This window comes from Glossina fuscipes, unplaced genomic scaffold, assembly GCF_014805625.2.
Source record: "Glossina fuscipes isolate IAEA_lab_2018 unplaced genomic scaffold, Yale_Gfus_2 2, whole genome shotgun sequence".
Lineage (NCBI taxonomy): Eukaryota > Metazoa > Arthropoda > Insecta > Diptera > Glossinidae > Glossina > Glossina fuscipes.
Window position 1 is genome coordinate 27943677 of NW_023998416.1, and position 22380 is coordinate 27966056.

The 22380-nt window shown below is 33.8% G+C and overlaps 1 protein-coding gene across 1 annotated transcript in view; it reads left to right on the forward strand.

The window, feature by feature from the left end:
* Positions 1-22380, forward strand: part of LOC119632851 (insulin gene enhancer protein isl-1) — a 67235-nt gene that overhangs the window by 40457 nt on the left and 4398 nt on the right. Inside the window, exons 2-4 of the mRNA XM_038025983.1 lie at positions 17535-17724; positions 20433-20563; positions 21765-21956. Of these exons, the coding sequence (XP_037881911.1) occupies positions 17535-17724; positions 20433-20563; positions 21765-21956 (513 nt within the window). The remainder of the gene's footprint in view (positions 1-17534; positions 17725-20432; positions 20564-21764; positions 21957-22380) is intronic.

Sequence of the window (22380 nt, forward strand, 5' to 3'; positions counted from 1 at the left end):
TTTATGTGACATCGTAGACAAGTATACACTATCTTGTAAGCAATGGTTTTCCTCTACTAATCTACTGTCTTCGATTGTTGTGTCGTTACGTTACAAAGCAAAGCAAAAGGATTTCTAAAACATTAGCTTAGAAACGAAAATTCTACTTGCAGTTCACGAGTAACATGCTCTTTATCGATATCTCTCCAAAAAAAAGTTGTTTTAATAAATCATTAAGGCTAAGGCTAAGCCTAGTTCGACTCGATGCTTAACCGTGTACCTTGAAGTCATAAGTTTTTGTTTATTAGGCCAAAGATTGAAAATGATTTTGAAAATTTCCTATATATAATCATGCGATTAAGAAGCAGCATAGAGTTGATGTTTTAGTTTGTAAAGCTTGTAAATGAAATACTTGTTATATTACAAAAATGGAAATGTATTACGAAACTCGCATACCGTTTAGGCATATGTAAAAAATAATCCTACCAAATACACGTGTACACATATTTTTGTACGTATATGTATTTGTATGTGTGCGTAGTAGGTTTTGATGCAGTCTTTTTTTGTTTTTGTTTTTTTTTTTTTTCATTTTTAATTCATTTAGTTTATCAAGTCGGAAATCTATCAAAGGCAAGAAATAAAAAACAATAACAACCACAACAAGAATCCAACGCACATCCACACCTACAAATATGAAGTAAACTATGAATCAAATGTGTGAGGCTGTGAGAGCATTAGATTATAAACCGATTTATACCTTCGGTATAACGTTAATGTTCAATACAAGATACAACGATATGTGTGAGTCATGTTATAATACATATATCTCTACGAGTACGAGTTCGCGTACATTTTAAGGTATAATAATAAACTGAAAAAAGTTTAAATTTTTTACTTGTATTGCATCAAAATTTCCAGGTGAATTTCAACCGGGTACGCGCGATTGTAAGGCATAAATATTCAATTTATTCATAATATTTGTTTTGTGTTTATATATATATATATATGCGTGTGTGTATATGTGTATAGGTATTAAAGGTACGATCCCAACAGGGCGAAACTTCCTTTTTTTTATTACGTGCATAACATCGAGAATCCTTTAACAACAACCAAAACGAGCCAAGAATCGATAAGATAGTCGTCGGTCGGACATTCGACAACGTCATAGAGGCATGTGTTTGTTTTGTTTTTTTTTTTACGATAATCGATGATGCAAGGAAGAATGCAAAGTAGTGTAGAAAAAGTGTAAATCATTGAAGCTGCAATGTTGCTCACGTTTTGTGAAGATAATTAAACTACTGTAGGTAGAAAGATTATATATACATGCATCTGTGTGAGTGTGTGTTTTTTATAGTTAGTTAGTACCCCGAACAAATTGACTAAATGAAATTGAATTATTTGCAGCTCTGCAGCAATTTATCAGTTTATTTGTATAAAATCTACGAATTTTACGAAATCAAAAGAAAATAAAAAAAAAAAAAAACAGCATCATATTCTTGTGTCTGAAAGCATAAAAGCATCGGTTGGTTAGCAGTAAACTTATCAAAGAATTTCACACTTCTTCACGTCGTCTAGACACAAGTTACGGAACAATTGATTCTGTTTTCCCAAATTATAATTAATGAAAACGGTCCTTAAATATCGGTATCGACATACGTCTCTTGGACGGATGGACCAACAAATGTCCATCAGCGCAAAATATCGGACTGATCGTTATGTTTTTTAGCTGCCGATTGGTGGCATACTAGGACATGCGATAGTTTCTTTAGGATGTTACATATGGCATGAGAGAAATAATATGCCAACATCCTTTGCTAGTATCTATTATAAACCTTGAGGTCACTTATTAAGTACATAAATCCTAGATGTAATCATCGCCTAACGCATATATGAAGGAATTCATATATTAGAGCACTATTACGTAAAACTGATTGAGTAGCCGAATAGATAAGAATCGCGATTACCAAGTGTTCGCGGATTCACATCCCAAGGGTTGCAAAGTTTAATGTGGTCGCAACTGTAGTAAGCGCTCAGTCGGTGAAATTGATAAACACGTTTCCGATTGGGCACGCGCGCACTTTGCTGCCGCCGCTTTCTCTCTCTCTCCCTCTCTCTTTCGCTCCCAAAGCATATTTTGCTTAAAAAATATTTTATGAAATTTTCATGTCCAGACATTTCTATTGACTCTGCACCAAAATAAATTCGGAGAGAAGAGTGGTTAGTAGAAGAAATGAGCTCAGAATTTTACTTGTATTAAAGATAGTTGTACCTTATGGAGTATCTAGCGCGTCCTACAAATGTTTCGAACATCATGTTAAAATCAATTTACTTATCAACTCATAGAAATGAATATCAAAGCGTACAAGCAATAAAACCTGATCGTTAGTAGACAATACTTATAAAAGTAACAGTGGTCCAGCGAATTTCACACAATCATAAAAAAGAGTTTTAGAAACTTACAAAGTCAACTTTAAACAAATAAAAAACTTGATAAATTCTTCCAAATTAATGAGTGTGGTATGCAGTGAAGAAGTTAGTGCTTATAACGTAAACGAACAACACGCAAGACTTTATGACGAATCTCTCTCTAAAGATTCACATATATTTCATAATAGCTTTCTACTTTTCGAGGATCCCGCACAGGCTGTAATTATAGATGCGTTTCAAAGGATTCCGCTTTTGACATCTTTCCCAATAAGACGACGTATATTGATATTTATTGCGGCGTTTCATTAAAATAAAATCGTTTCCGGGACATAAAATTAGGGGCAACTGCTTGCAAAAGTAACCGTTCGACCTGCTTTAGGAAAGGAATGTCGCTTAATCTCGTAGACGTCCAGCTAATACCGGCAGCAAGAATTGCCCAAACAGTCAATTTTTTTCCTCGAAACGATATTTCATACGTGGCTATAATTGGGTCAGTCTAGAGGATAGATTTTTAAAGCCAAACTTCAAATTGGTCGACTTATGCCAATGCTTTTAGTCCGCCTAGTTATCGCAGCGGTTTTTCCGCTTACAGTTGATATTTCACATTATTTCCTTCAAAACTTGCATTCGACTCAATTCAATTAGAATTTTTTAAATAATTTTTTAGATATATTCGTACTTCTGCTATAAAAAGATGTTTGCTAATTAGTAATTCAGTTTGTATTCCGAGTTTTTGTTACTTAACCCTTATGAGTATTGAGAATAAAAGGTGACATTTTTTTTTTTTTTTTATTTATTAATTTCTAAAATTTTGTTGCAGTTTCAGAGGCATTCTGGGGCGAAACGAATTAATTTCAATACCCGATCTGTGAATATATATAACTATCAGTCTCCTATTGTTGACGCATGAAAAGAGACTATAGATCAAAACGAAATGATACAATCGGGCGGACAGACGGGCGGACTTAGTTAGCTAAAGCTATGTATATTTTGTGGCACGAAGACATAGTCGCGTCCTTCCAGTAAAGTGTCCTAATCTTTCGAGCTAATTGACATTAGATAGCCGCCTTAATTTATGTATTTAATGAGTCAAAGGCATCTAAGCGTCACGAAAAATTCATTTAACGTAGAACAATAAGCAAAATTTTCATTGTCACAAGTTTTTTTTTTTCATAAAGAAAAAACGAAAGTGCTTATAAAGACTTTTATACATTTTTTTTACCACTCGCAATCATTTAGGGAATACCTCCATTAATGCCATAAAATTCTAAAGGTTTTCAAATTCTCAGAAAAACATGAAAATTTCCCAGAATACTGAACAAGTAATCCGAGCTCCACAAAAACCCTTTGAATCTTCAGCCTGAATACGCTTTTTTTTTTATTTGTTTATTTTTTTTTTTATTTATTTTTTTTTTTTTGTGTGTGAACACTTTGGTATGTTTTTACCTGAATTTTAATATGACAATCATCGAAAGGAATCCTCAGGAAAAAACAGAAAATCTGCTTTAAAACAGAATTAAGGAAAGAAAAAAAAAAAAGGAACACGAAAAAAACCCTCGACGCCTGCACACGTGCCTTAATATCACTCATTCGTTGGCTAAAACTCATCAATTTTGTAGATAAAAGTGGAGACACTTTTGGCTGTCAGTAGTTTATGTATATACATATGTAAATATATGTGAATGCTTATATGTATTCTGTGTGTGTGTGTGTGTGTGTGTGTGTGTATATATTAAGGTTCTCAATGTTCACTTGGTGGAGTACGCTTTGTCAGCTACATTCGAGTTATTCCGTATTTTAGTGTGTATGCTGGACGAGTGTGTTTTATTTTTGTTGATATTGAAAACTCGCGCAGACTTTTGACAATTTATGTGAGATTGATTGTGGGCGACTCTTATTGAATGTTCGGTAAAACCAATACACTTTATATGGCGCATGTAGATACGCACACACACACACAAACGCAAACACACATACATACATAAACATAAATCTGAACTTGAACATCACGAGATTAGATTTTTTTTTCATTGTTTTTTCTAAAGATTTGGACAAAGGTATTAAGAAATATAGGAACGGAAATGCTTCGAGTTTCTAGGGATTATTAAGGCAGAAATCACATGCACATCTCTCTCTCTCTCTCTCTCTCCCTCTCTATCTTTCTACCTCTCTCTATCTCATAAACATATTTGAATCCATTTAACTAAGAGATGATACGTTTTGAGATTTGTTAATAAAATTCATTAATTAAATGCCACCAAAAAGGAAAATCAATAACTTTGCCCGACTCTTTACATTTTACGTACGTTACGCATCTATCTTTTGACCGTTTACTCTCGCTTTTCGATCGTCATTGTCGTACATCGACCGTTGTTGTCAGTCAATAAACGGACATAGAGACAAAGAAGCCGCTTTCAAGTGTTTATTGACCACATTTGAATAAAACAAGCAACAAGACTTTTGTCCACAAAAACCAAATAAAACTGAACCAAACCAAACACGCACACATTAAAAATTGAACAACGGCATCAATGCAAACGGTAAAGAAATAATCAAAAAAAAAAAAAATTTTTTTTGTTGTTATAGTAATTTTCATCAGCCGTAAGGTCGCTTCAACATCAAAGCTACTGACCAAGGTTACGTATGTACGATGATGCAACAATTTATGTTGTATGCAACTTCAAACAACGAAAAGCCAACAAGATTGCTCAACATCCGTAAGAAAATCTGCCACACAAGCAAAAGACAGTCATCGATAGGATGTGCGGCGGACACATTCACATAAATTCATATACATAACAATCGAAGGATAACGAACGAGTGTCTGTTTTCTGAACCAATGAACGTAAAAAAGCAAATAAAACAAGTGCCTCTTGGCATGGGCAAGACCAAGTTTACCAACTTGAAATTTGCATTTAGTCATGTTTTATTTACCCGAGACAGTCAACAACGGAAATCTCCTACACTTCGATAAACATATTTTGTGCATGTGTGCACGCATTCGCATTTGTGTGTGCGCGAGCGCGTGAAAACGCAAACAACGGTGCGATATCAATATCAAATCAAAGAAATTGTCTTCAAAGCCGATCAGATGACAAGAGAGATTACAGGGTAACAGCAGCTTAATATTGTCAAAAGTTGTAGCTCATTGCGTTTCGATGTCTGCCGTCCCGTAAGAATCAACGATCGTTTAGATGAAGTTATTTAAAGTTTTCCCATTTATGTACATCAATCAACGGCAAGTGAACGAATCCTATCATTCGGCTACTCCGACCTCATCATCGGTACGCATCAAAAAATGAAAGCTTCGTAAAGCTTGTTTTTTTCTAGAACGTTCGCCTATTTGGTATTTGATTTAAGTGGAAAATTTAACATCATCTCACCATCGCGTCTTTGATTCAATTTCATAGGTAATGTTGGAAAATGGTCGTGCTGCCCTAGGGAAGAAATTTCGATACCTTGCGTCATCACTGGTAATATTTTCGAAGAGTGACAAACTATTGCCCGTCAAGGCCGTGCATTAAGTACCTTATATCACTTCTCTAACGCAATTCCTTTTTTGTTAAATTTTTTTACATTTATTAAGTAACTATAAAGCAATTTTTCATTTATTTTCGCAATAAAATATCAAAACATGCAAAGACATGATTTCAGGAGGACACTTGTGGAGGTTGGGTTCCAAAAGGTCATCGTATTCCATGAATAGTAAACCCTTTGGAAAAAGGTCGAATTTCTAATATTGTATAACGAAGATTGTTCAATAGTAGCAATGTAGTGTTAAGCATAGTGTATTTGGAGTTCATAGGATTACATTTTAGACCCCACCATTTATAGGGATTACCATGAAAAGCATGCGCTTACGCGGCGGGAACGTTTAATTTGTAATTCTTTTGCGACCGAAAGAACTAAAAAATAAATTAACTTTGCCAAATGTGGGCCATGGTATATCTTCAGCATTGTTCGATTAGTGAAAAGTATGCCTTGACATGAAAAAAATGTATAATTTTTGATGTATTCGCATCAAAACGACTGAATAACTTTCCTAGGCGAAATGGTGTAGAGTATCTAATCGTTTACCTTGCCCAACTATAACGTTATTGCTTGTCTAGTATTGAGGTAAAAAAAACTGATCATAAAAGGCTTTTTCTAAGTCTCCCTTACTCTCAAAAAGAGTGCCGCGTACAAAAGCTTTTATATCGTACCTCTTTCTGCAGAAGATTGGCACATTTCCTACTATTTAAGAGACTTTTCATTAACATCAAGCTAAATTTACCGGAGTTATTGCACAGACGTACTCATATATGGTCTCGGTTTAATTTTGAAATACTTAAGCGTTACACTGGAAGATTATAAACTTTTTCATATATTATTATGTCGGGAAAAATCTAATATCTTATCCTTATTCCAAATTGACGATCATGAGTAGACGATTAGATAAGAATCGTGACTACACATGTGTGTTCGTGGATTCAAATCTCAATGCGGTAGAGTTTATTTTGATCTTAATTATAGGGATTGCTCGGTCGGTAAAGGTGCAACATTTACCGATTGGCCATACACTTATGTGGCTGCGGTCGATTTCCTGTCTCGTTCTCTATCCTCGCTTCTTTCTCTCCTTTACCATATTATACGAATAGGGGACATGTCCTGAGTGATTGATCATACAATAAAAAAAAAAAAGAAAAAAATGCATCGACTTTGGTCGCAATAGAGAGAGAGGTATACTGCTACTACTAGCTAAGGAAGGGATCTCTGCGATATGCATTTCGAAGAGAAAACAAAATTACTAAGTCATTATGCCCATCTCTCCCTTAACGATAAACATATAAAATATTTCTTTAACTATTTCTCGTTGCAACAGTGATAAATTTTTTTAAAAAAAAAAAAAAAAAAAAAAGTTCAAAAAAATAAAACTCTTTTCACATAAACTAATGTAATCAACCTACCGCTGCTATTTGCGTGCAGCAAAAACTAAAGTTTTCATTCACAATTTACATACAAACAGATTTGTTAAGCAATTTAGCTACTATTGCTTTCTCGGACTAATTACATTCATCAATGTAACAGGAACGCACCGACGCACACAGATATGTAATATAAACATCTAAGAAACGACCATCGAAGAAGGTTTGTTTTGTGTCCAACGTTCAGCAAAATAAATGCAAAACATGAAGAAATCGTGTAATTAGATAAAAAATCTGGAGAAAAAGAAGTAAACACACTAAACAAACTACAACAAAAACATTTAAGCTCACAAGATATGACCATACATTCAACATCTATGTTGCTTATAGGCAACCGGCAAAGACCGGCACAGCAATTCAACTAAGCCACTTGCGTCCAAGCGTAAAATAACGTACATTTATGTGTATGTATTTAGTTAAATAGATAACTTTCCGAAGGATCGAAAGAAGTGAAAGAAATCGTATGGTTTCACTGCAATACCATTATTACTCGATGTGGAGTAATTTATCAATTTTCATGGAATATTTACCTATGTTACACTAACTCTTGTATTAGCTAAGCTTGATTTCTCCTGACATCTTCATGTCATAGTAAGTACGCTATACGTAATCTTCATGAAATCGTTCACTTGTTTCTGCATGTAATTTGCATAAGTTATAAAAAAAGTTTTCCAAAGTTTTATACGTAATTATATAAACGAATCAGTCCGCAAAGCGTTGCGTTGCAAGTTTTTTCGGTGCGTATATGTCTGATATCGAAGGCATAGAGGAGAAGAAAATGCAAAAACAAAAGTGAAAAGCCACCGAAACCACATGACGAAAATTAGAATACACACACACATATGTAGTCATGGGTACATAGACTATGCACACGCACACTATGTGCATTTTTATGCGTCAGTTGAAGTGTGCGCCATTAAGCTGTCTACATATATGCATACTATGCTTCCAATTCCTGTACAGTGGAAATTGTTAAAGATGAAATATTTTTGGAAATTTCACAATTTAAAGAAGTGCTTTCTTTTGAAATCTACATTTCGACACCACATTACAATCTGTGGTTCGTATTTACTTACTACTAAAGTGAACTTGGAATACTCGAAAGCAAAGCAAAGAAAACAAGAGCACAACAGCCCTTGGAGCCCACTTTAGATCTCAAAAATCGATTCAATCATTAAGCAAATCTGTTAAATAATTTTCGATAACCAGCTCGGTATGCGAGACTCGAAATCTGGAACATGTTCTCCAGCATTTGGCTACATTAGTAGACCAAGTCAAATCTTTAATGTATTGAGCAAATTACAAAGAATTTGTAATTTTTTCGAGATCCCTGCAATTTTGTAGCATTTTTTACGCTTGCTTAAGATGCGTTCATTCATTTTCAAAGCTAACCTTAATCTAAAGAATCGAGGTAAAACAACGTGTAACGAATCTTAGTAACATATCTTAGTTTTCATCTCTTTGAGATTTCCAACAGATAGCACTTCACTCAATAAGTTCGTGAAACGACATATGGGCACACAATAATACCAGCCTTCAAGCAAAATGTGTCGAAAGCTTATGACATCGGGACCATTAGTTTACAAATTATAGCTGACACTACTTTTCTCAGATGGAGTCAGCTCAGTACAGTACAGTGCAATATATTTGAAGAAAATGAATCTACGAGTCCGACTAAAGTTAAGCTAGGTTTTCAATATGGAGTTTCCCCTATCGCTTCACAAACGGAGCCAAAAAGTTACCAGTCCTGTTGGTCGCACGGACTATGAAACTTCCCAAGGCAAATAAGTTGCAGGTCGACCTCCTATCACAAGTATATATGTATAGGTATTCTTCGTTTTGCTTTTTTTTTAAATTTTTTCCGCTTTCCAAAGTTCTTTCATAATGTCGTAGATTGTTCGAAAGAATCTTTAACCTTGCATTACCAAGTTTTGAGAAAGGGGTTCAAATTCAAGATATAGAGCCCTGGTATAGATGGGATGATCATAAAATTGTGGATTGCGTGTCTATTCCAAAAGGACTATGATAAATGCTTATATCGATCTTCAGAACGATACCCAATATGATTTGCAAGTTATCGAAATTTTCCGAACTTTTATAAATTGATACTTTTTCCAGATATTGAACGAAAGTTTCTAAATAGTTCTTACGCACTTGGCGGTTTTCATTATTGTCATTAATTATCATTATTGCTGTTGTTATTATTATTATTATTATTATTATTATTATTATGATTGTCAATCATTGAGGGTATGAGTGTCTTCTATATATGTATAATCACGTTGACGTCTAGAGAGAAGTAAGTGAGGGGATATATTCTTATATCTTTAGAGTTCAGGCGTTCACTACAGTCGCGTGAGCCAATCGTAAGTAAAACACGGGGTTTACCTTACTGAGAATCAAACCCGGGTATATCAACTTGGCAGTTGGCGCTTCTCGTCTACTAGCCTACGCGTTCTACAAGTAGCAAATATATTTACATAAAGTTGTGTGTCTTTTCATATACACACACTGCAGAGTAGTAAGTCCGAAAAATTTAAATTTATTAAAATTTCTGATCTTAATCTGGTATACTTATTAGATTATATAAGCTTATCCGCCTCAGTAGCCGAAGACGAGGAATCTCGACTAGCAAGTCATGGTCGTGGGTTCGAACCTCAAGTGCGGTAGAGTTTTTAATAAAAGCCGATAGCCTTAGATGCTAGTGCTTTTAAAAGTTTAGTCTTAGAATTTATTTCTCTGGCGAAATTAATAATAATAATAATAATAAGAGATTATATAAGGAATGGAACACTGAAAATATCGCTTGTAGAACATATACAAAGACCCACAAGACCCCCTGTTATTTATAGCTATGAAATCGGTTACAAAACATCAATGGATATCTTCCAAAGTGTGATGTCTTTTCATAGCACGCGATTAGTTCGCTACAGTTTCATTTGCTTCAGCAGCAATGATTCCGATCTCTCCCTATACAATTAACATATAACTTTTAAAAATTTTTAAAAATTATAATAAATTTAAAAATTATAAAAAATTGCGTTTCATATATTTTTATAAACGGCTTATGCTATAGGTTAGTCGGAGGTTAAAGAGCAGTTTTCGATTTTCTGCCTAAGATGAAGTAGGTAATAATAATAAAATCTAAAATCCCGTAATTCCGATATAAAAATCCTAAGCCTATCATAGTAATGTGCTTTATATCTAGAAAATATATTTTATTTAGTTTTTTTTTTATATCTCCCGGATGTGCGCGACATATTCTATATGTGTATGCTTGCGCATATATGTTTACGAAAATGTTTTTACCAATAGACATAAGACGATTGCTTAAACCTAACCTCCCAACACTTCGTTCCTTAAAATAACAAGAGGCAACAACAATAAGAAATATATAGGAATATGCCATGAAATTCATGTCTGCAAATAACGAGACCAAGCATATGCATACACACATGCACATATATATATATATATATATGCCTCTTTATATTCTCATTCATACACTGGCACCGCGCAAACGGATACAAATGTGAACAAACACGTTGTGTTGCAATTCGATATGAGACGATGCGATACTACATTTAGGTGTACATACGTATTATCCGTATGTATATACGTTGGTTAACAAAATGGCAAAAAAGGCAAAAATGAAAAGAAAAAAAAATTTGCAAAATTGTTTGTGCCAAAGATATGCCACAGAAACGGAAAACTTGGCCACACATACACTTATATCACAACCTTAAAAATGGAAAAAAAGCCCTTCATACGGAATATATTTAAATCCCCATTATGGTTGTAATAGCTGGCAATGCTCCAGCTTAGATTTCATATAATTCATTTTATACATATATATATATATATATATATATGTTCACATTCACACACACCCAGACACACTTTTAAATACTTGTATATAAAGGGCGAAAATAAAAAAAAAGTTCTCAAACCGTTCACAATGGAAATGAGGTCTTGTGTGAAAGGAAGAACAAATACTGCGCATGATCAATGCCCATATATATATATATATATATACATATATATATATATTCATATTCTTATATATATATGGAGATATATATAACAACATTTTTTTTTTATACATCAGCACTCTTATGTAGGTAGTCATATAAGCAAGTAACAACGTGCGCGGCCATCATTGTTGATGGAAATGTTACAGTTTTGACGACGATGAAAACATAAAAGTACAGGAAAAAAAGGAAAATTTTGTGGACACACGTACATTTCAACATGCGAAATATTGTAACGCAATATTTTACTCTACTATCTATGTTATAACACTAAACTGAACGCACACGTACACACACATACAATAACAATATAAATAAAACAATGTATTATTTTTTATTTATATTGCAAGCATGTCCGTGAAGAGAGTACCAAAAACAAAAACCCAAAGTCGACCATTAAATACTCTACATGATACTTGATTTATTTTTGTGATAAAAATTTTTGCCGTTTCTCATCTTATATCGGAGGTGTACAAATCGTTAACTGGCGTGGCCTAAAATCTTCTGTTCTGCATATGTTTTTATTATATAATACTAAAGTTAGCCTTCATTGCCAAATAACGACTATCAAGTTAGGATTCACGTAGAGTAGAGTTTAATGAATCGCTTAGGCAGGCACCCATTACACTACGGCTTTCCGTACAAACACGTGAAAGGCATCTTTCTGCCTAAAACATATGCGATACATAGCGTAATCATTAACCAATGTATCGGCTAAGCTTCACATTCAATTTTTTCAACTAAATATTTATAAGCTAGACGGCAGATCATTGCTATAAAACGATAAGAAAGTTGTCTTATTCCCCTCTTCAAATGGTTTTAATAATGATATAAATAATGTTGTTATCTTGGCTATAGTGTGACTGTAAACTCAAAAAGTCCGTATATATATACTACCTTGATTAATGCTGTGATGATCAAAAATTAAAGTCACAAAAAGTTACATGAAAATATGTATGAAATTCGTATTTTTGAGTTCACAATATCTGCGCGAATAGCCGACTAGATGTGAAAGGCTAAGTTGTTATCAGCGGAGTCAAATCTCAATGGAGGACAGCATACTTGATCGTGGCTTATAGTAAGTGTTCAGTCGTTAAAATCATAATACGCACCCTCTACGCTCACGGCTGCTCAGTATCCTTTTGTCTTTCTTTACTTGTTTCTAACTGCTATTTTGTTATAAGTAACATACTCTGAGCGATTGGTCATACATGCATATACGTTCGCATGTGGTGTGTTAACCTTCTCTTCATAAGTATGTGTTTCGTGATTCGCAAACTCTTACGAATACGGGTTAAGAGCAGCCCTGCCAAACTATGAAGTTTCAACTCAAGTGCCCTGCAGCATCACTTTAGACTAACCTTTACCGGTAGGAATCTACTTAGAATTATGTCCGCCCATCTGTCTTCCTGACGTATTGAATGCGCAATTTTTTAAAGGTAAGGACCTATATATCAAATAGCCGTAAAAAGGTTCCAAACTATACATTGCCAATATAATGTTGGCCTAAATATAGCAATATGCTAAAGGTCATAGAAGTTTAATATAATATATAATATAATATAATATATCAATAGTCGTAGCCTTTGTAGACATCGGATGTAAAAATTTATTTTAGCGACACTAGGCACGAAATATAGATTTGGTTCCTGTTTTGGAAAGGACAAAAGTACTGGTGCGTTGAAAATGGGTCCTAACCCACTTTTGTTATATTGAGATCTGTAGAGCATTCGTCTACAGCTATTTGTTGGAGACGTTCGAAAGGTAAATATAAAATAATGGATGAAAATGCATGAAGAATCAAATCTGGTGGATTTAGTGGACTTGAATATAACTACAGCAAAGAAACCTTTGTGTCTAACTTTGCCTAACTGAAGATAGTAAAACTGAGCACATATGCCATTGCATGATGCTGATGGGTGAAGTTTGAAAATTAGCGTGATCCGCCCATACGCACGTCCACGATATACTATGAGATGATGATAATAGCGGCAAGTGTTAGGTGAATATAAAATTAAAAGCAAACACTTGGAAATACAATCTCAAGTAACGCACAACTACGTGCAACATTTGACATCTACTCTTAAGTGTAAATATATTTCGGGATGATAGGTACGTTGAAGTGATGACTGACTGACCGACGCACTCATAACTACAACCATCAAAACACCTAAGGTAGGAGCTGTTAAAGATTCGACCCTAATGAAATACACGCATGACTTTCATAATTATTACAGTTGTATAGCCACTTTCATATATAAGCCTTTAGAGGTTTGCGTGTATCTGTCTCATTGGAATGTTTCGCAATAAAAATCGTAAAAGAATTACAGCGGAAAGGCTGAAATTGTGCACAAAAGTATAACAAACAAAAAAAATAAATAAATAAATAAAAAAATAAAAACAAAAATCGAAAAATATAAGAAACTATGAATATTCAAGAATGACAAGAAATATATAAATATCGCTCAGTATGTGTGTTGAATCGTAAACTTGGTGCTTTATTGCTTTGAACGAGAGATATAAAAATCTTTGATAAGATTTGATAAAACCCTCCTTCATTAACAAATCGGAAGATTTTTTATTAATGTAAAGTAAAGCGAACGACTGTAGGCTTACTTGCATGCAAACTTTTACGGATAGAAGTAACCGACTAAACACACGCAATCCCACTAAATTACTACTACTGTATGCTTTATTCTATACGCTGGACATCCTTTGTATGTTTTTGCAATGGATGCCTGCTTCACATTTTAAAGTAGACGTTTGAGTTATCACACACACACACACACACACATACACACAAACTTCAAAATATAAACATATACGCATACGTTTGCATATAAAATATTATTGTAGCCATTGTTGTTGTCCTATATGTGCAATTCAGCACTTTTGTACGCACTTACATACATACATATATACGAAAGCACAACAATAATGGAGATTGTGAACAAAAGAGGAACACAAGAAAGCATCCAATATAAAGCAGCTTTTAATAGCTTCGACTGCCCCCAATCCGCATTACGAAAAATATATAAAAACATTGTATACATTGCTACATACGTACATACGCACTGAAACTTCTTGTCTGCTCCGCCTTTATAAATAACTCATGATATCAACAACAATGCTACAGATAAACACATACATTTCTATAAAAAAGAAAAAAAAAAAAAAAAACAAAGAACATCCATATGCTTACCTCACAGATTCATATATATATATATATATATATACACATATGCATAGAGGCAAGCAAAGACCCGCATACATATACAAACAAAAGGAGAGGTTCAGATAAAAATGGAAAAACAAAGCAAATGAAAACATTACAGTAAGGTAAGGGTCAATTATTGAATGCTCTACACTTAAAGGCCGTGCGCAGCGGTATAAGCATTAGAGGGCTTTCATCGCAGCTAAACAAATAATATAAAAAAAATTAAATCTTCCTCGTTCATATTAAATCAAAGCAAATGCTTATTACATTCTGGATAAAATTGAATTTATGCTTAAGAACGCATCTGCGTCATTTCTATTAATGTGAATGCTTTGAGGAAGACGATCGCCATTAAATTTAATTGACAACGAGAATAACAAAAGTGCTTCGATTTTTACTTTAGAAAGAAAGCTGGTAAGTGTACCTTGAACACTGCAAATAGTTCTCATTAGAGAATTGGGCGGAGGATGACTAAGGCCAAGGAAGTGCGTTAAGAACAACGGTGGTCAAGCAAAGAAATAAATCTGAATGCGAAACCTTTTCATACGCGCAACGTTAAATACGTCAAAGTTGTTTGAAAACTTTCCTAGAAAAGATTTCTTTCTTTTTTTTTTTCCCCCGAACAAAATATTGTTTGAAACTTGTAACATTTGTATCGCACGATTAGAGTATATGTGGATATGTGTATGAGCATACACATGCACATATATATTTACTTCATGTACAAAATAAGAAAAATATTACATGTGCAAATATATTCACATACATATATATATATATATACACACGCGCAAAGATAAAGAATTATGTATAACAGTGTTTATCTTGTTGTCGTTGTTGTTGTTGTTTGTATGCGATATCATTGATTTTTTTATTATTATTACTATTTTTTATATATATTTATAATAAACAGCCTAGAAAAGAGGAAAATTTTTGAATTTTTTTTTTTTGTCAATTTATCATTTATTACCCTCTCCCGGTGGACCTACAAAAGTAGAGCATGCAATGTTTCTATATATTTATTTGCTAGCACAGAATTAACAAAAGAGAAATTTATATTTCATTTGAACCGAATTTGTAAAGTTTAATAGTTTTCGTTATACATATAACATATATATATATATATGTATATGTAGGCATTTAGTGAAAACAGGATCTGGCAAAATCCTACCTGATAGCAATGAAAACGTAAGATGCTTTGTAAGCTTAACAGGGTCAACATTTTAGTTTCAGCTCTTGCATCCAAAAGTATGTCGATCAATTTTCAACTTTCTATCCGAGTATTTGTAGCTCTACGAATTTTGGTGGGCAATAGCCAGTTCCAACTAGATGTTCTCCTCAATAATCTCAGCTAGCAATTTGCTAAATTTTTGCTGAAAATAAGCGATCAGAAAGATCGGATAGTGATCACTTCTAGGTCATTGAAGAAAAAATTTGCGATTTCACGACTCGGTCGCTATAAACTCGCTCACGGAAGCTGCTGACACAATCTTATAGCTTGTTAATTCCTTCAGTGTAGCTTAGTTTCCATGCATGAGTAATGATAAAGTCACATTACTCACCCCGGCCGTTAGAATTTAATATGTTTAACCTACAACCAAGATGGAAGGAAGTCTTTTTAATTTTGATTTGTCGGAAATGAAAGTAAAAGTGAAAACATAGACGCGAGCTGACTCAAAATCCACTTAAAAACGCTCGCATAAAACATTACATACAAACCTATTATACCCACTTGAACAATTTCGGAGGTTTATGGATCATCTGTCGTTGATTTGTAGAATTCTAGAAGTAATTGGTGCGAAGAACTCTAAAAAAAAACAAAATCAACATTAATTTTGTCATTTTCAAGACGTAAGCCACCGCTTGGAAGAAAGCTACGCCAACGCTGGACTGAATGTTCACAAACGTTTCTTTCAAATTTAGCAAGATTGACTCTCACATGTCCAGGAGATTTTCTTTTAGATCATCGTAAAGTGACACAAAACGTTCTCCGTGGAGTGGTAACTTTAAATTCGGGAATCGAAAAATGATATCCGCAGCTATTGCCAATGGAAACGGTCCGTAGTCTTATAAGTGAATTTCAAAAATATATTCATTCCCTGAGACAACCATGTAAAACTCACCCAGCAGTACGTCCGATTACGGGTTTCTGTGTTGATTACGCCGCTAATGCTTTACGCTACACATGCAATTGGTTTCCGCCTGACCGTTTTGCTAACAATTGGAATAGATTTTGTTACCGACGCTGGGAAAATCCCAGTGAGTTGTTTGCTAGCTAGAGATCTGCTTATATGATCCGTTAAATGCCAAAATGTCCAGTGGCATTTTTTACTTTGTTACATCATTTTTAATATCATTGTATCATTGTAAGTTCTTAACTTGGCATGACTTGATACTTCTGCTTAGTCTACAATTTTTAAAATTTTTTCAATTCTTTAACTCTTCTAAAGATGTAGAAACATCAAAAAGAATTTTAATATAGAAAAAACAGAATTACATATATATATATATAAATATATATATTTATTTGGAGCAGTATCTTTGTTTTTTCTATTCAAAGCTGCTGTGGAAATTACTGGCGAGGCGTTTTCTTCTACAACCGATTGTATGCAAAATTTGTAGCGATTTGTTGCACGATTTCGCTCGTAAAACAAACCTTAAGTTCGTCGCTTTATTTAAGTGAATTTTTTACGAAAAAAATTGATGAAAGTAAAGACAAAAGTTCTAAACACAATGAATGAATGATGACTTTGAATTTCGAAGAAAAATATTATGACGCCTCGATTACATTACAAGATTCATGTGCTATATGGGCACTGATTGATTGTGTAAAACAAAAATATGAAAAGTTTATTAAAATAAAATAAATTTAATTAAAATATATATTTTATTTTCTATTTTCTATTTTCTATTTAGAAAAACAACATCTCTCACATTGTGTGGGGTGTGGTGGGCAAATTCATGATCAATATATCCTGCGCGTAGCACCAGATTTAGAATGGCATGCAGCTTGTCTGAAATGTCAAGAATGTCGACAATTTCTGGATGAAAATTGTACGTGTTTTGTGCGTGATGGCAAAACCTACTGTAAACGTGATTATGTCAGGTAAGTGTGTTCCAATAGAAACATCATTATCTCATTCAATAGTAAAAAGAGAAAATTAAATAAATAATACCCTTAAGACGAATTATGATCTTTAAAACGAATGCATAAAAACAATGGGCTTTAACTTTCCGTTTCTGAATTAAGAGAATTATTAGCGTCCCACGCTGTCATGGATAAGCGAAAACGCAGATCTGGCCAAATCAAGCAATGAATAGATACGTTTGCATCATTGTTCTTGTAACTGGTTCATTGAATCGATTCAGGCGCGAATATAAGGGAAATTGAGATTTTGATCTCCTACTTTGTATCACCAAACAGACGGCCATCAGCACATTGCCATCTCATTTTCGGTGCACTAATGAAAAATGACGTTTGTGGTTCTTTGTGGAGGAAAACTAAAATTAGCGTAAGCCTAACTAACCGCAACAGAGTGCAAGGTGTCCCTACATACCATGAAACACGAAAAAAAAGTGATGCTTGACTTCAAAAGAATCTTTGAAATACTCAAAGCCACTTTTATATTTGCTTTCAAAATTACCCTGCGATACGAGCTATAGATCGTAAAGCTGCATATTTTGTGAGCATATTTGAGGTCAAATCATCCTTTCTATCTCATGGAAGCTCGAAACAAATCTTTGTAACAAGTTTCATTCAAATAAAGCGAGGAACTGGTAGACATCGACATCAGCAAATAGGTGGCGAGCAGATGGACTCGCAGTTTAACAGACGGGCGGACCGATAGACAGATAAGCCGCGAGATAGGTGGACATATAAGAAGGCGAAGGACATATGGATCGGGAAACAAGCGCTAAGCATGCAGCACGGCTGGCAGATGCATCAATAGATAAAGTGGACTGCCGGACAGACGCATAGACAGGCGGACTTGGTTTAATCAGCTCAACTCTTTCATTACAACAGATATAACTTATCGTCATTATTTATACCTGAGCGCTATACAGGGAATGACAAATCTCTTCCGTTTCCAATCTTTAGGCAACGAATATGTTCGTATACAATGCTAGCGTAAAAAGAAGGAAGAAAAGAAATTCGATCACGTGCATTATAAATTAATGAAAAGTCTTAGGTTGTGTGTTGGCTATGAACATAGTCAGCGAACAGACAAAAAATGATAGATGAGAAAAACTTCTTTTGTTAAGGAACGGACGCTTTTCATTTCGCACATCAGTGAATATGTTAGCTTGTTACCGCATTATTATAATATGTAGAGAATCTTAAATAGCTGGGGTGGCCAACTACGCTTCTATTATTTTTGATATTCATTTTATCGTTGAGAGCGTGTCGAGACCGATTCTCGCAAGTTTGAAAACTTGAATGGGGAAAAGAGACAGGAAAAGTAGATCGTTTCACGAGTGAAATATTCAAAATTCAATCGATGCTGAGTCGCGTCTATCGCTTGGATATCATTTCGACTTATTGGTCATCTCTGTTCAATTGTACAAGCAGCTGCTATCTATCTATTTGATGCTTGTTTGCTTAACATATTAGTTACAAAGCGGTAATGATGAATGTAATCAACAAAATTTTAAACACAGTTTTTAATGTTTTGTTTAAATTAATTTTTTTATTTGCGAAAATTATTAAAGCATACAATCTATTAAAAACACATAAAAGCCGTACGTCGACCGCAGTCGCACGTAGGCGTGAACAAGCGCGTAAAAATTGTTAAATAAAAAGTAACATTTATCATTTAAGTTATGCCGTAGTGTAGTAACGAAATATATATATATATATATATATATATATATATAATAAGATGATATCCCGCATAGTGTTATTTTGATTTAAAAATTTTCATTTAAGAATTTTTCTCGTCTGCCCAGTCAGACGATTATTATTCAGTCTACTTATGAAATACAAAAATGTTATAAAATTAAAGTTCAGTCGGTAGGTAAATATTGAAATAATTTATTATCAAATCATAAAAAAAGAATTATTTAACACTTGATTATACGTTTGATCAACAAAATATATAAGTAAATATTTGATCAAGTCTCCGTATATGTATTATAATACAAACATAATGTATATGAAAAGATTCTTCTTACATATACATATAAGCACGTGGAAGTTGCGTTACTTCTAAAGGAACGAAACCGAATTTGAATTTAAATTTAGTTGACGGCAACTTTTATGCAATCTTGCTCTTTTCGCTTCTTGGAACTGTTTACCCTCGACTAAAGCTTTCGACAGCGAAAAAAGTCTTGGCAAACTAGCGATTAATCGTGAATTTTCTGCTCAGTTTTAGTTCTACCATTTTTGGTAACAAATTCTGAAAAAGTTCACGTTTCTTGTACTTTGTAAAGCTATTGCAGTCGACTTCTACATGCCTTCACTATAAATTCTCGATGATAATCTGCTTAATCTTTCGGCTTGAGTTCAAATCCATGCAGATGTACCCATAGAATGATATATAGATCGACATAGTCTTACATTTATAGGGAGAGGCTTTAACAAATTTTTGACTAAAGTCCGAATCTGAATCTTACCCTTCTAAGTACACTTTATAGTATAGGCATGAAGTGCTTCTCTTTACATCAGATTAAGCAGATTAACAATATTAGAATAAAAGTGAGTATATCGCACAGTTCCTACAATAGGAAGAATGAGGACCAAATTGCAACTTAAAATTATCTAATTAATTAAATTCATTGATTTATACAATTATGTTCTCTTTTTTTCATTTGCAGACTATTTGGCGCTAAATGTGATAAATGCGGCAACGCCTTTAGCAAAAATGATTTTGTGATGCGTGCTAAAACGAAAATATTTCACTTAGACTGCTTTCGTTGTTCAGCGTGTGCGAGACAGTTAGTACCAGGTATTTATTTATATACATTTTATTATATCGATAATTGACGCCTACACAGTAGTAGTGTTCTACCAGATTTCGTAGCCTCACCCAGTTCACCCAAAACTATTTTATCTAGCTGGGAGAAGTATATAAATATTACAAGTAATGACTAGCGTTAGCGTTTTACTATTTGCATCTGCTCGACAGTATTTTTCTGCTTACACTTAGTTGGTCAATTTCGCCAGCGCAACGTATAGATTTGATGTCCTTCGATATTCCTAAGGGATCTTTGCATAGTAAGAAGGTACTCTTGTGGAGAATACAGCAAACCGTTTTGAGACTTTTATTGTCGTTAACCTCCTTTTAACCTCCTTTGGTTAGTAGTTTAGTTTTTATTTCTTTTCGAGTAGTGAAAAAAGAAGACGAATCAGTGAATTTCACGGCAAACAAACAACCAAAAAAAAAACATATTCTTCAACTTTCCACATTTTCGAAATGTAGCAACTTATGAAAAAAGAAGTGAAACACTGTGCTTCTACTTTCATTTGATCGTTGTATTCCTTTTCTGCACAAAGTCCTAGCCACAATGGTGGCTTTCTTAAGCCTATTACTTCGCTTGTTCGGTTAACTGCTAAACTAATTTTACAATTTACTTTTCTTTAATCATGTTGTTCCCACCTAACAACATTCTTCACCTAGCTTTTCGATTATAAGTAACCTTTATAGACTATAGACAGCTGCCGATGGAGTATGCATTTTTTTTTTTGCTATCAAATGAAAAACTTATCGTAAAATTGCTGACGAGTAAAATATTCAAATTAAAGTCAAGTTTACTGGATATCGAGACCCATAAACTGACCTGTGAATTATTCCTACTTTCCTACCACAAGTAAATCTATCAGTTTGCACTAATATACCCATCCAGTTACCATGATAGTAAGGAGGTACAAGTGTTCGTCTTTAAAGCGAATTGTAGCTGTCGCTTAAGATAATAAGTGCATTAGAGAAACCCTTGTCACTAATTAGCCCTTTGAGGAACATGGGAAATGACCTCAAGTCGAATTTTAGTTATCGTTTAAAGTATATATATATATTAATGAAACAAATGGTACTTAATTAGCCTTTAATGATCATGGAAAATATCATATACTGACATACTTTACTATAGCAGTATTGAGATACAAAATTTTGATTTGTTTATAAATTTTTATATGTTTTTGAATTTCAGGTGATGAATTTGCGTTACGTGACGGTGGAGTGTTATATTGTAAAGATGATCATGACGTTTTAGAGAAGTCTTCACAAAGTAGTCTAACATCCTCTTCAATAGAAAGCAACAATAACAATAGCTGTAGTAATAATAATAATCATACGAGCCTCAGCAATAATAATCATTCCAGCGAATTGGGCTCAATGTCAGGTGAGTTTAATATAGACGAAGAATTGCTAGAGAAAATTATTAAACCTAATCGCATCAAGTAAGCGATTTTGAAATCATAAACAATTTTGTATGTGCTCTGTATGTAGTCTGTGTGCATTTTATATATATATATATATGTAGACAAATACAAATTCTCAATCACAATATTCAATCCATATTTTCCATGAATTTTAAAAATAATTTTCTAAAATTTTTGTGCTAACGAAGCGTACATCAATCATTTCCCGCTTACAGTCAATCTCGTGTTAGTAACAACTTTTCCAGTTAGATAAATAAAAGCGGTTTCTCAGAGCGCATCAAACATAACATATTCAAGGAAAATGTCGCTACAGAGAAACAAGCCGAAAGTTTTGTACAACTTGAAACTGATAAACAATCGAATGATTGTTGTAACAACAAGCGT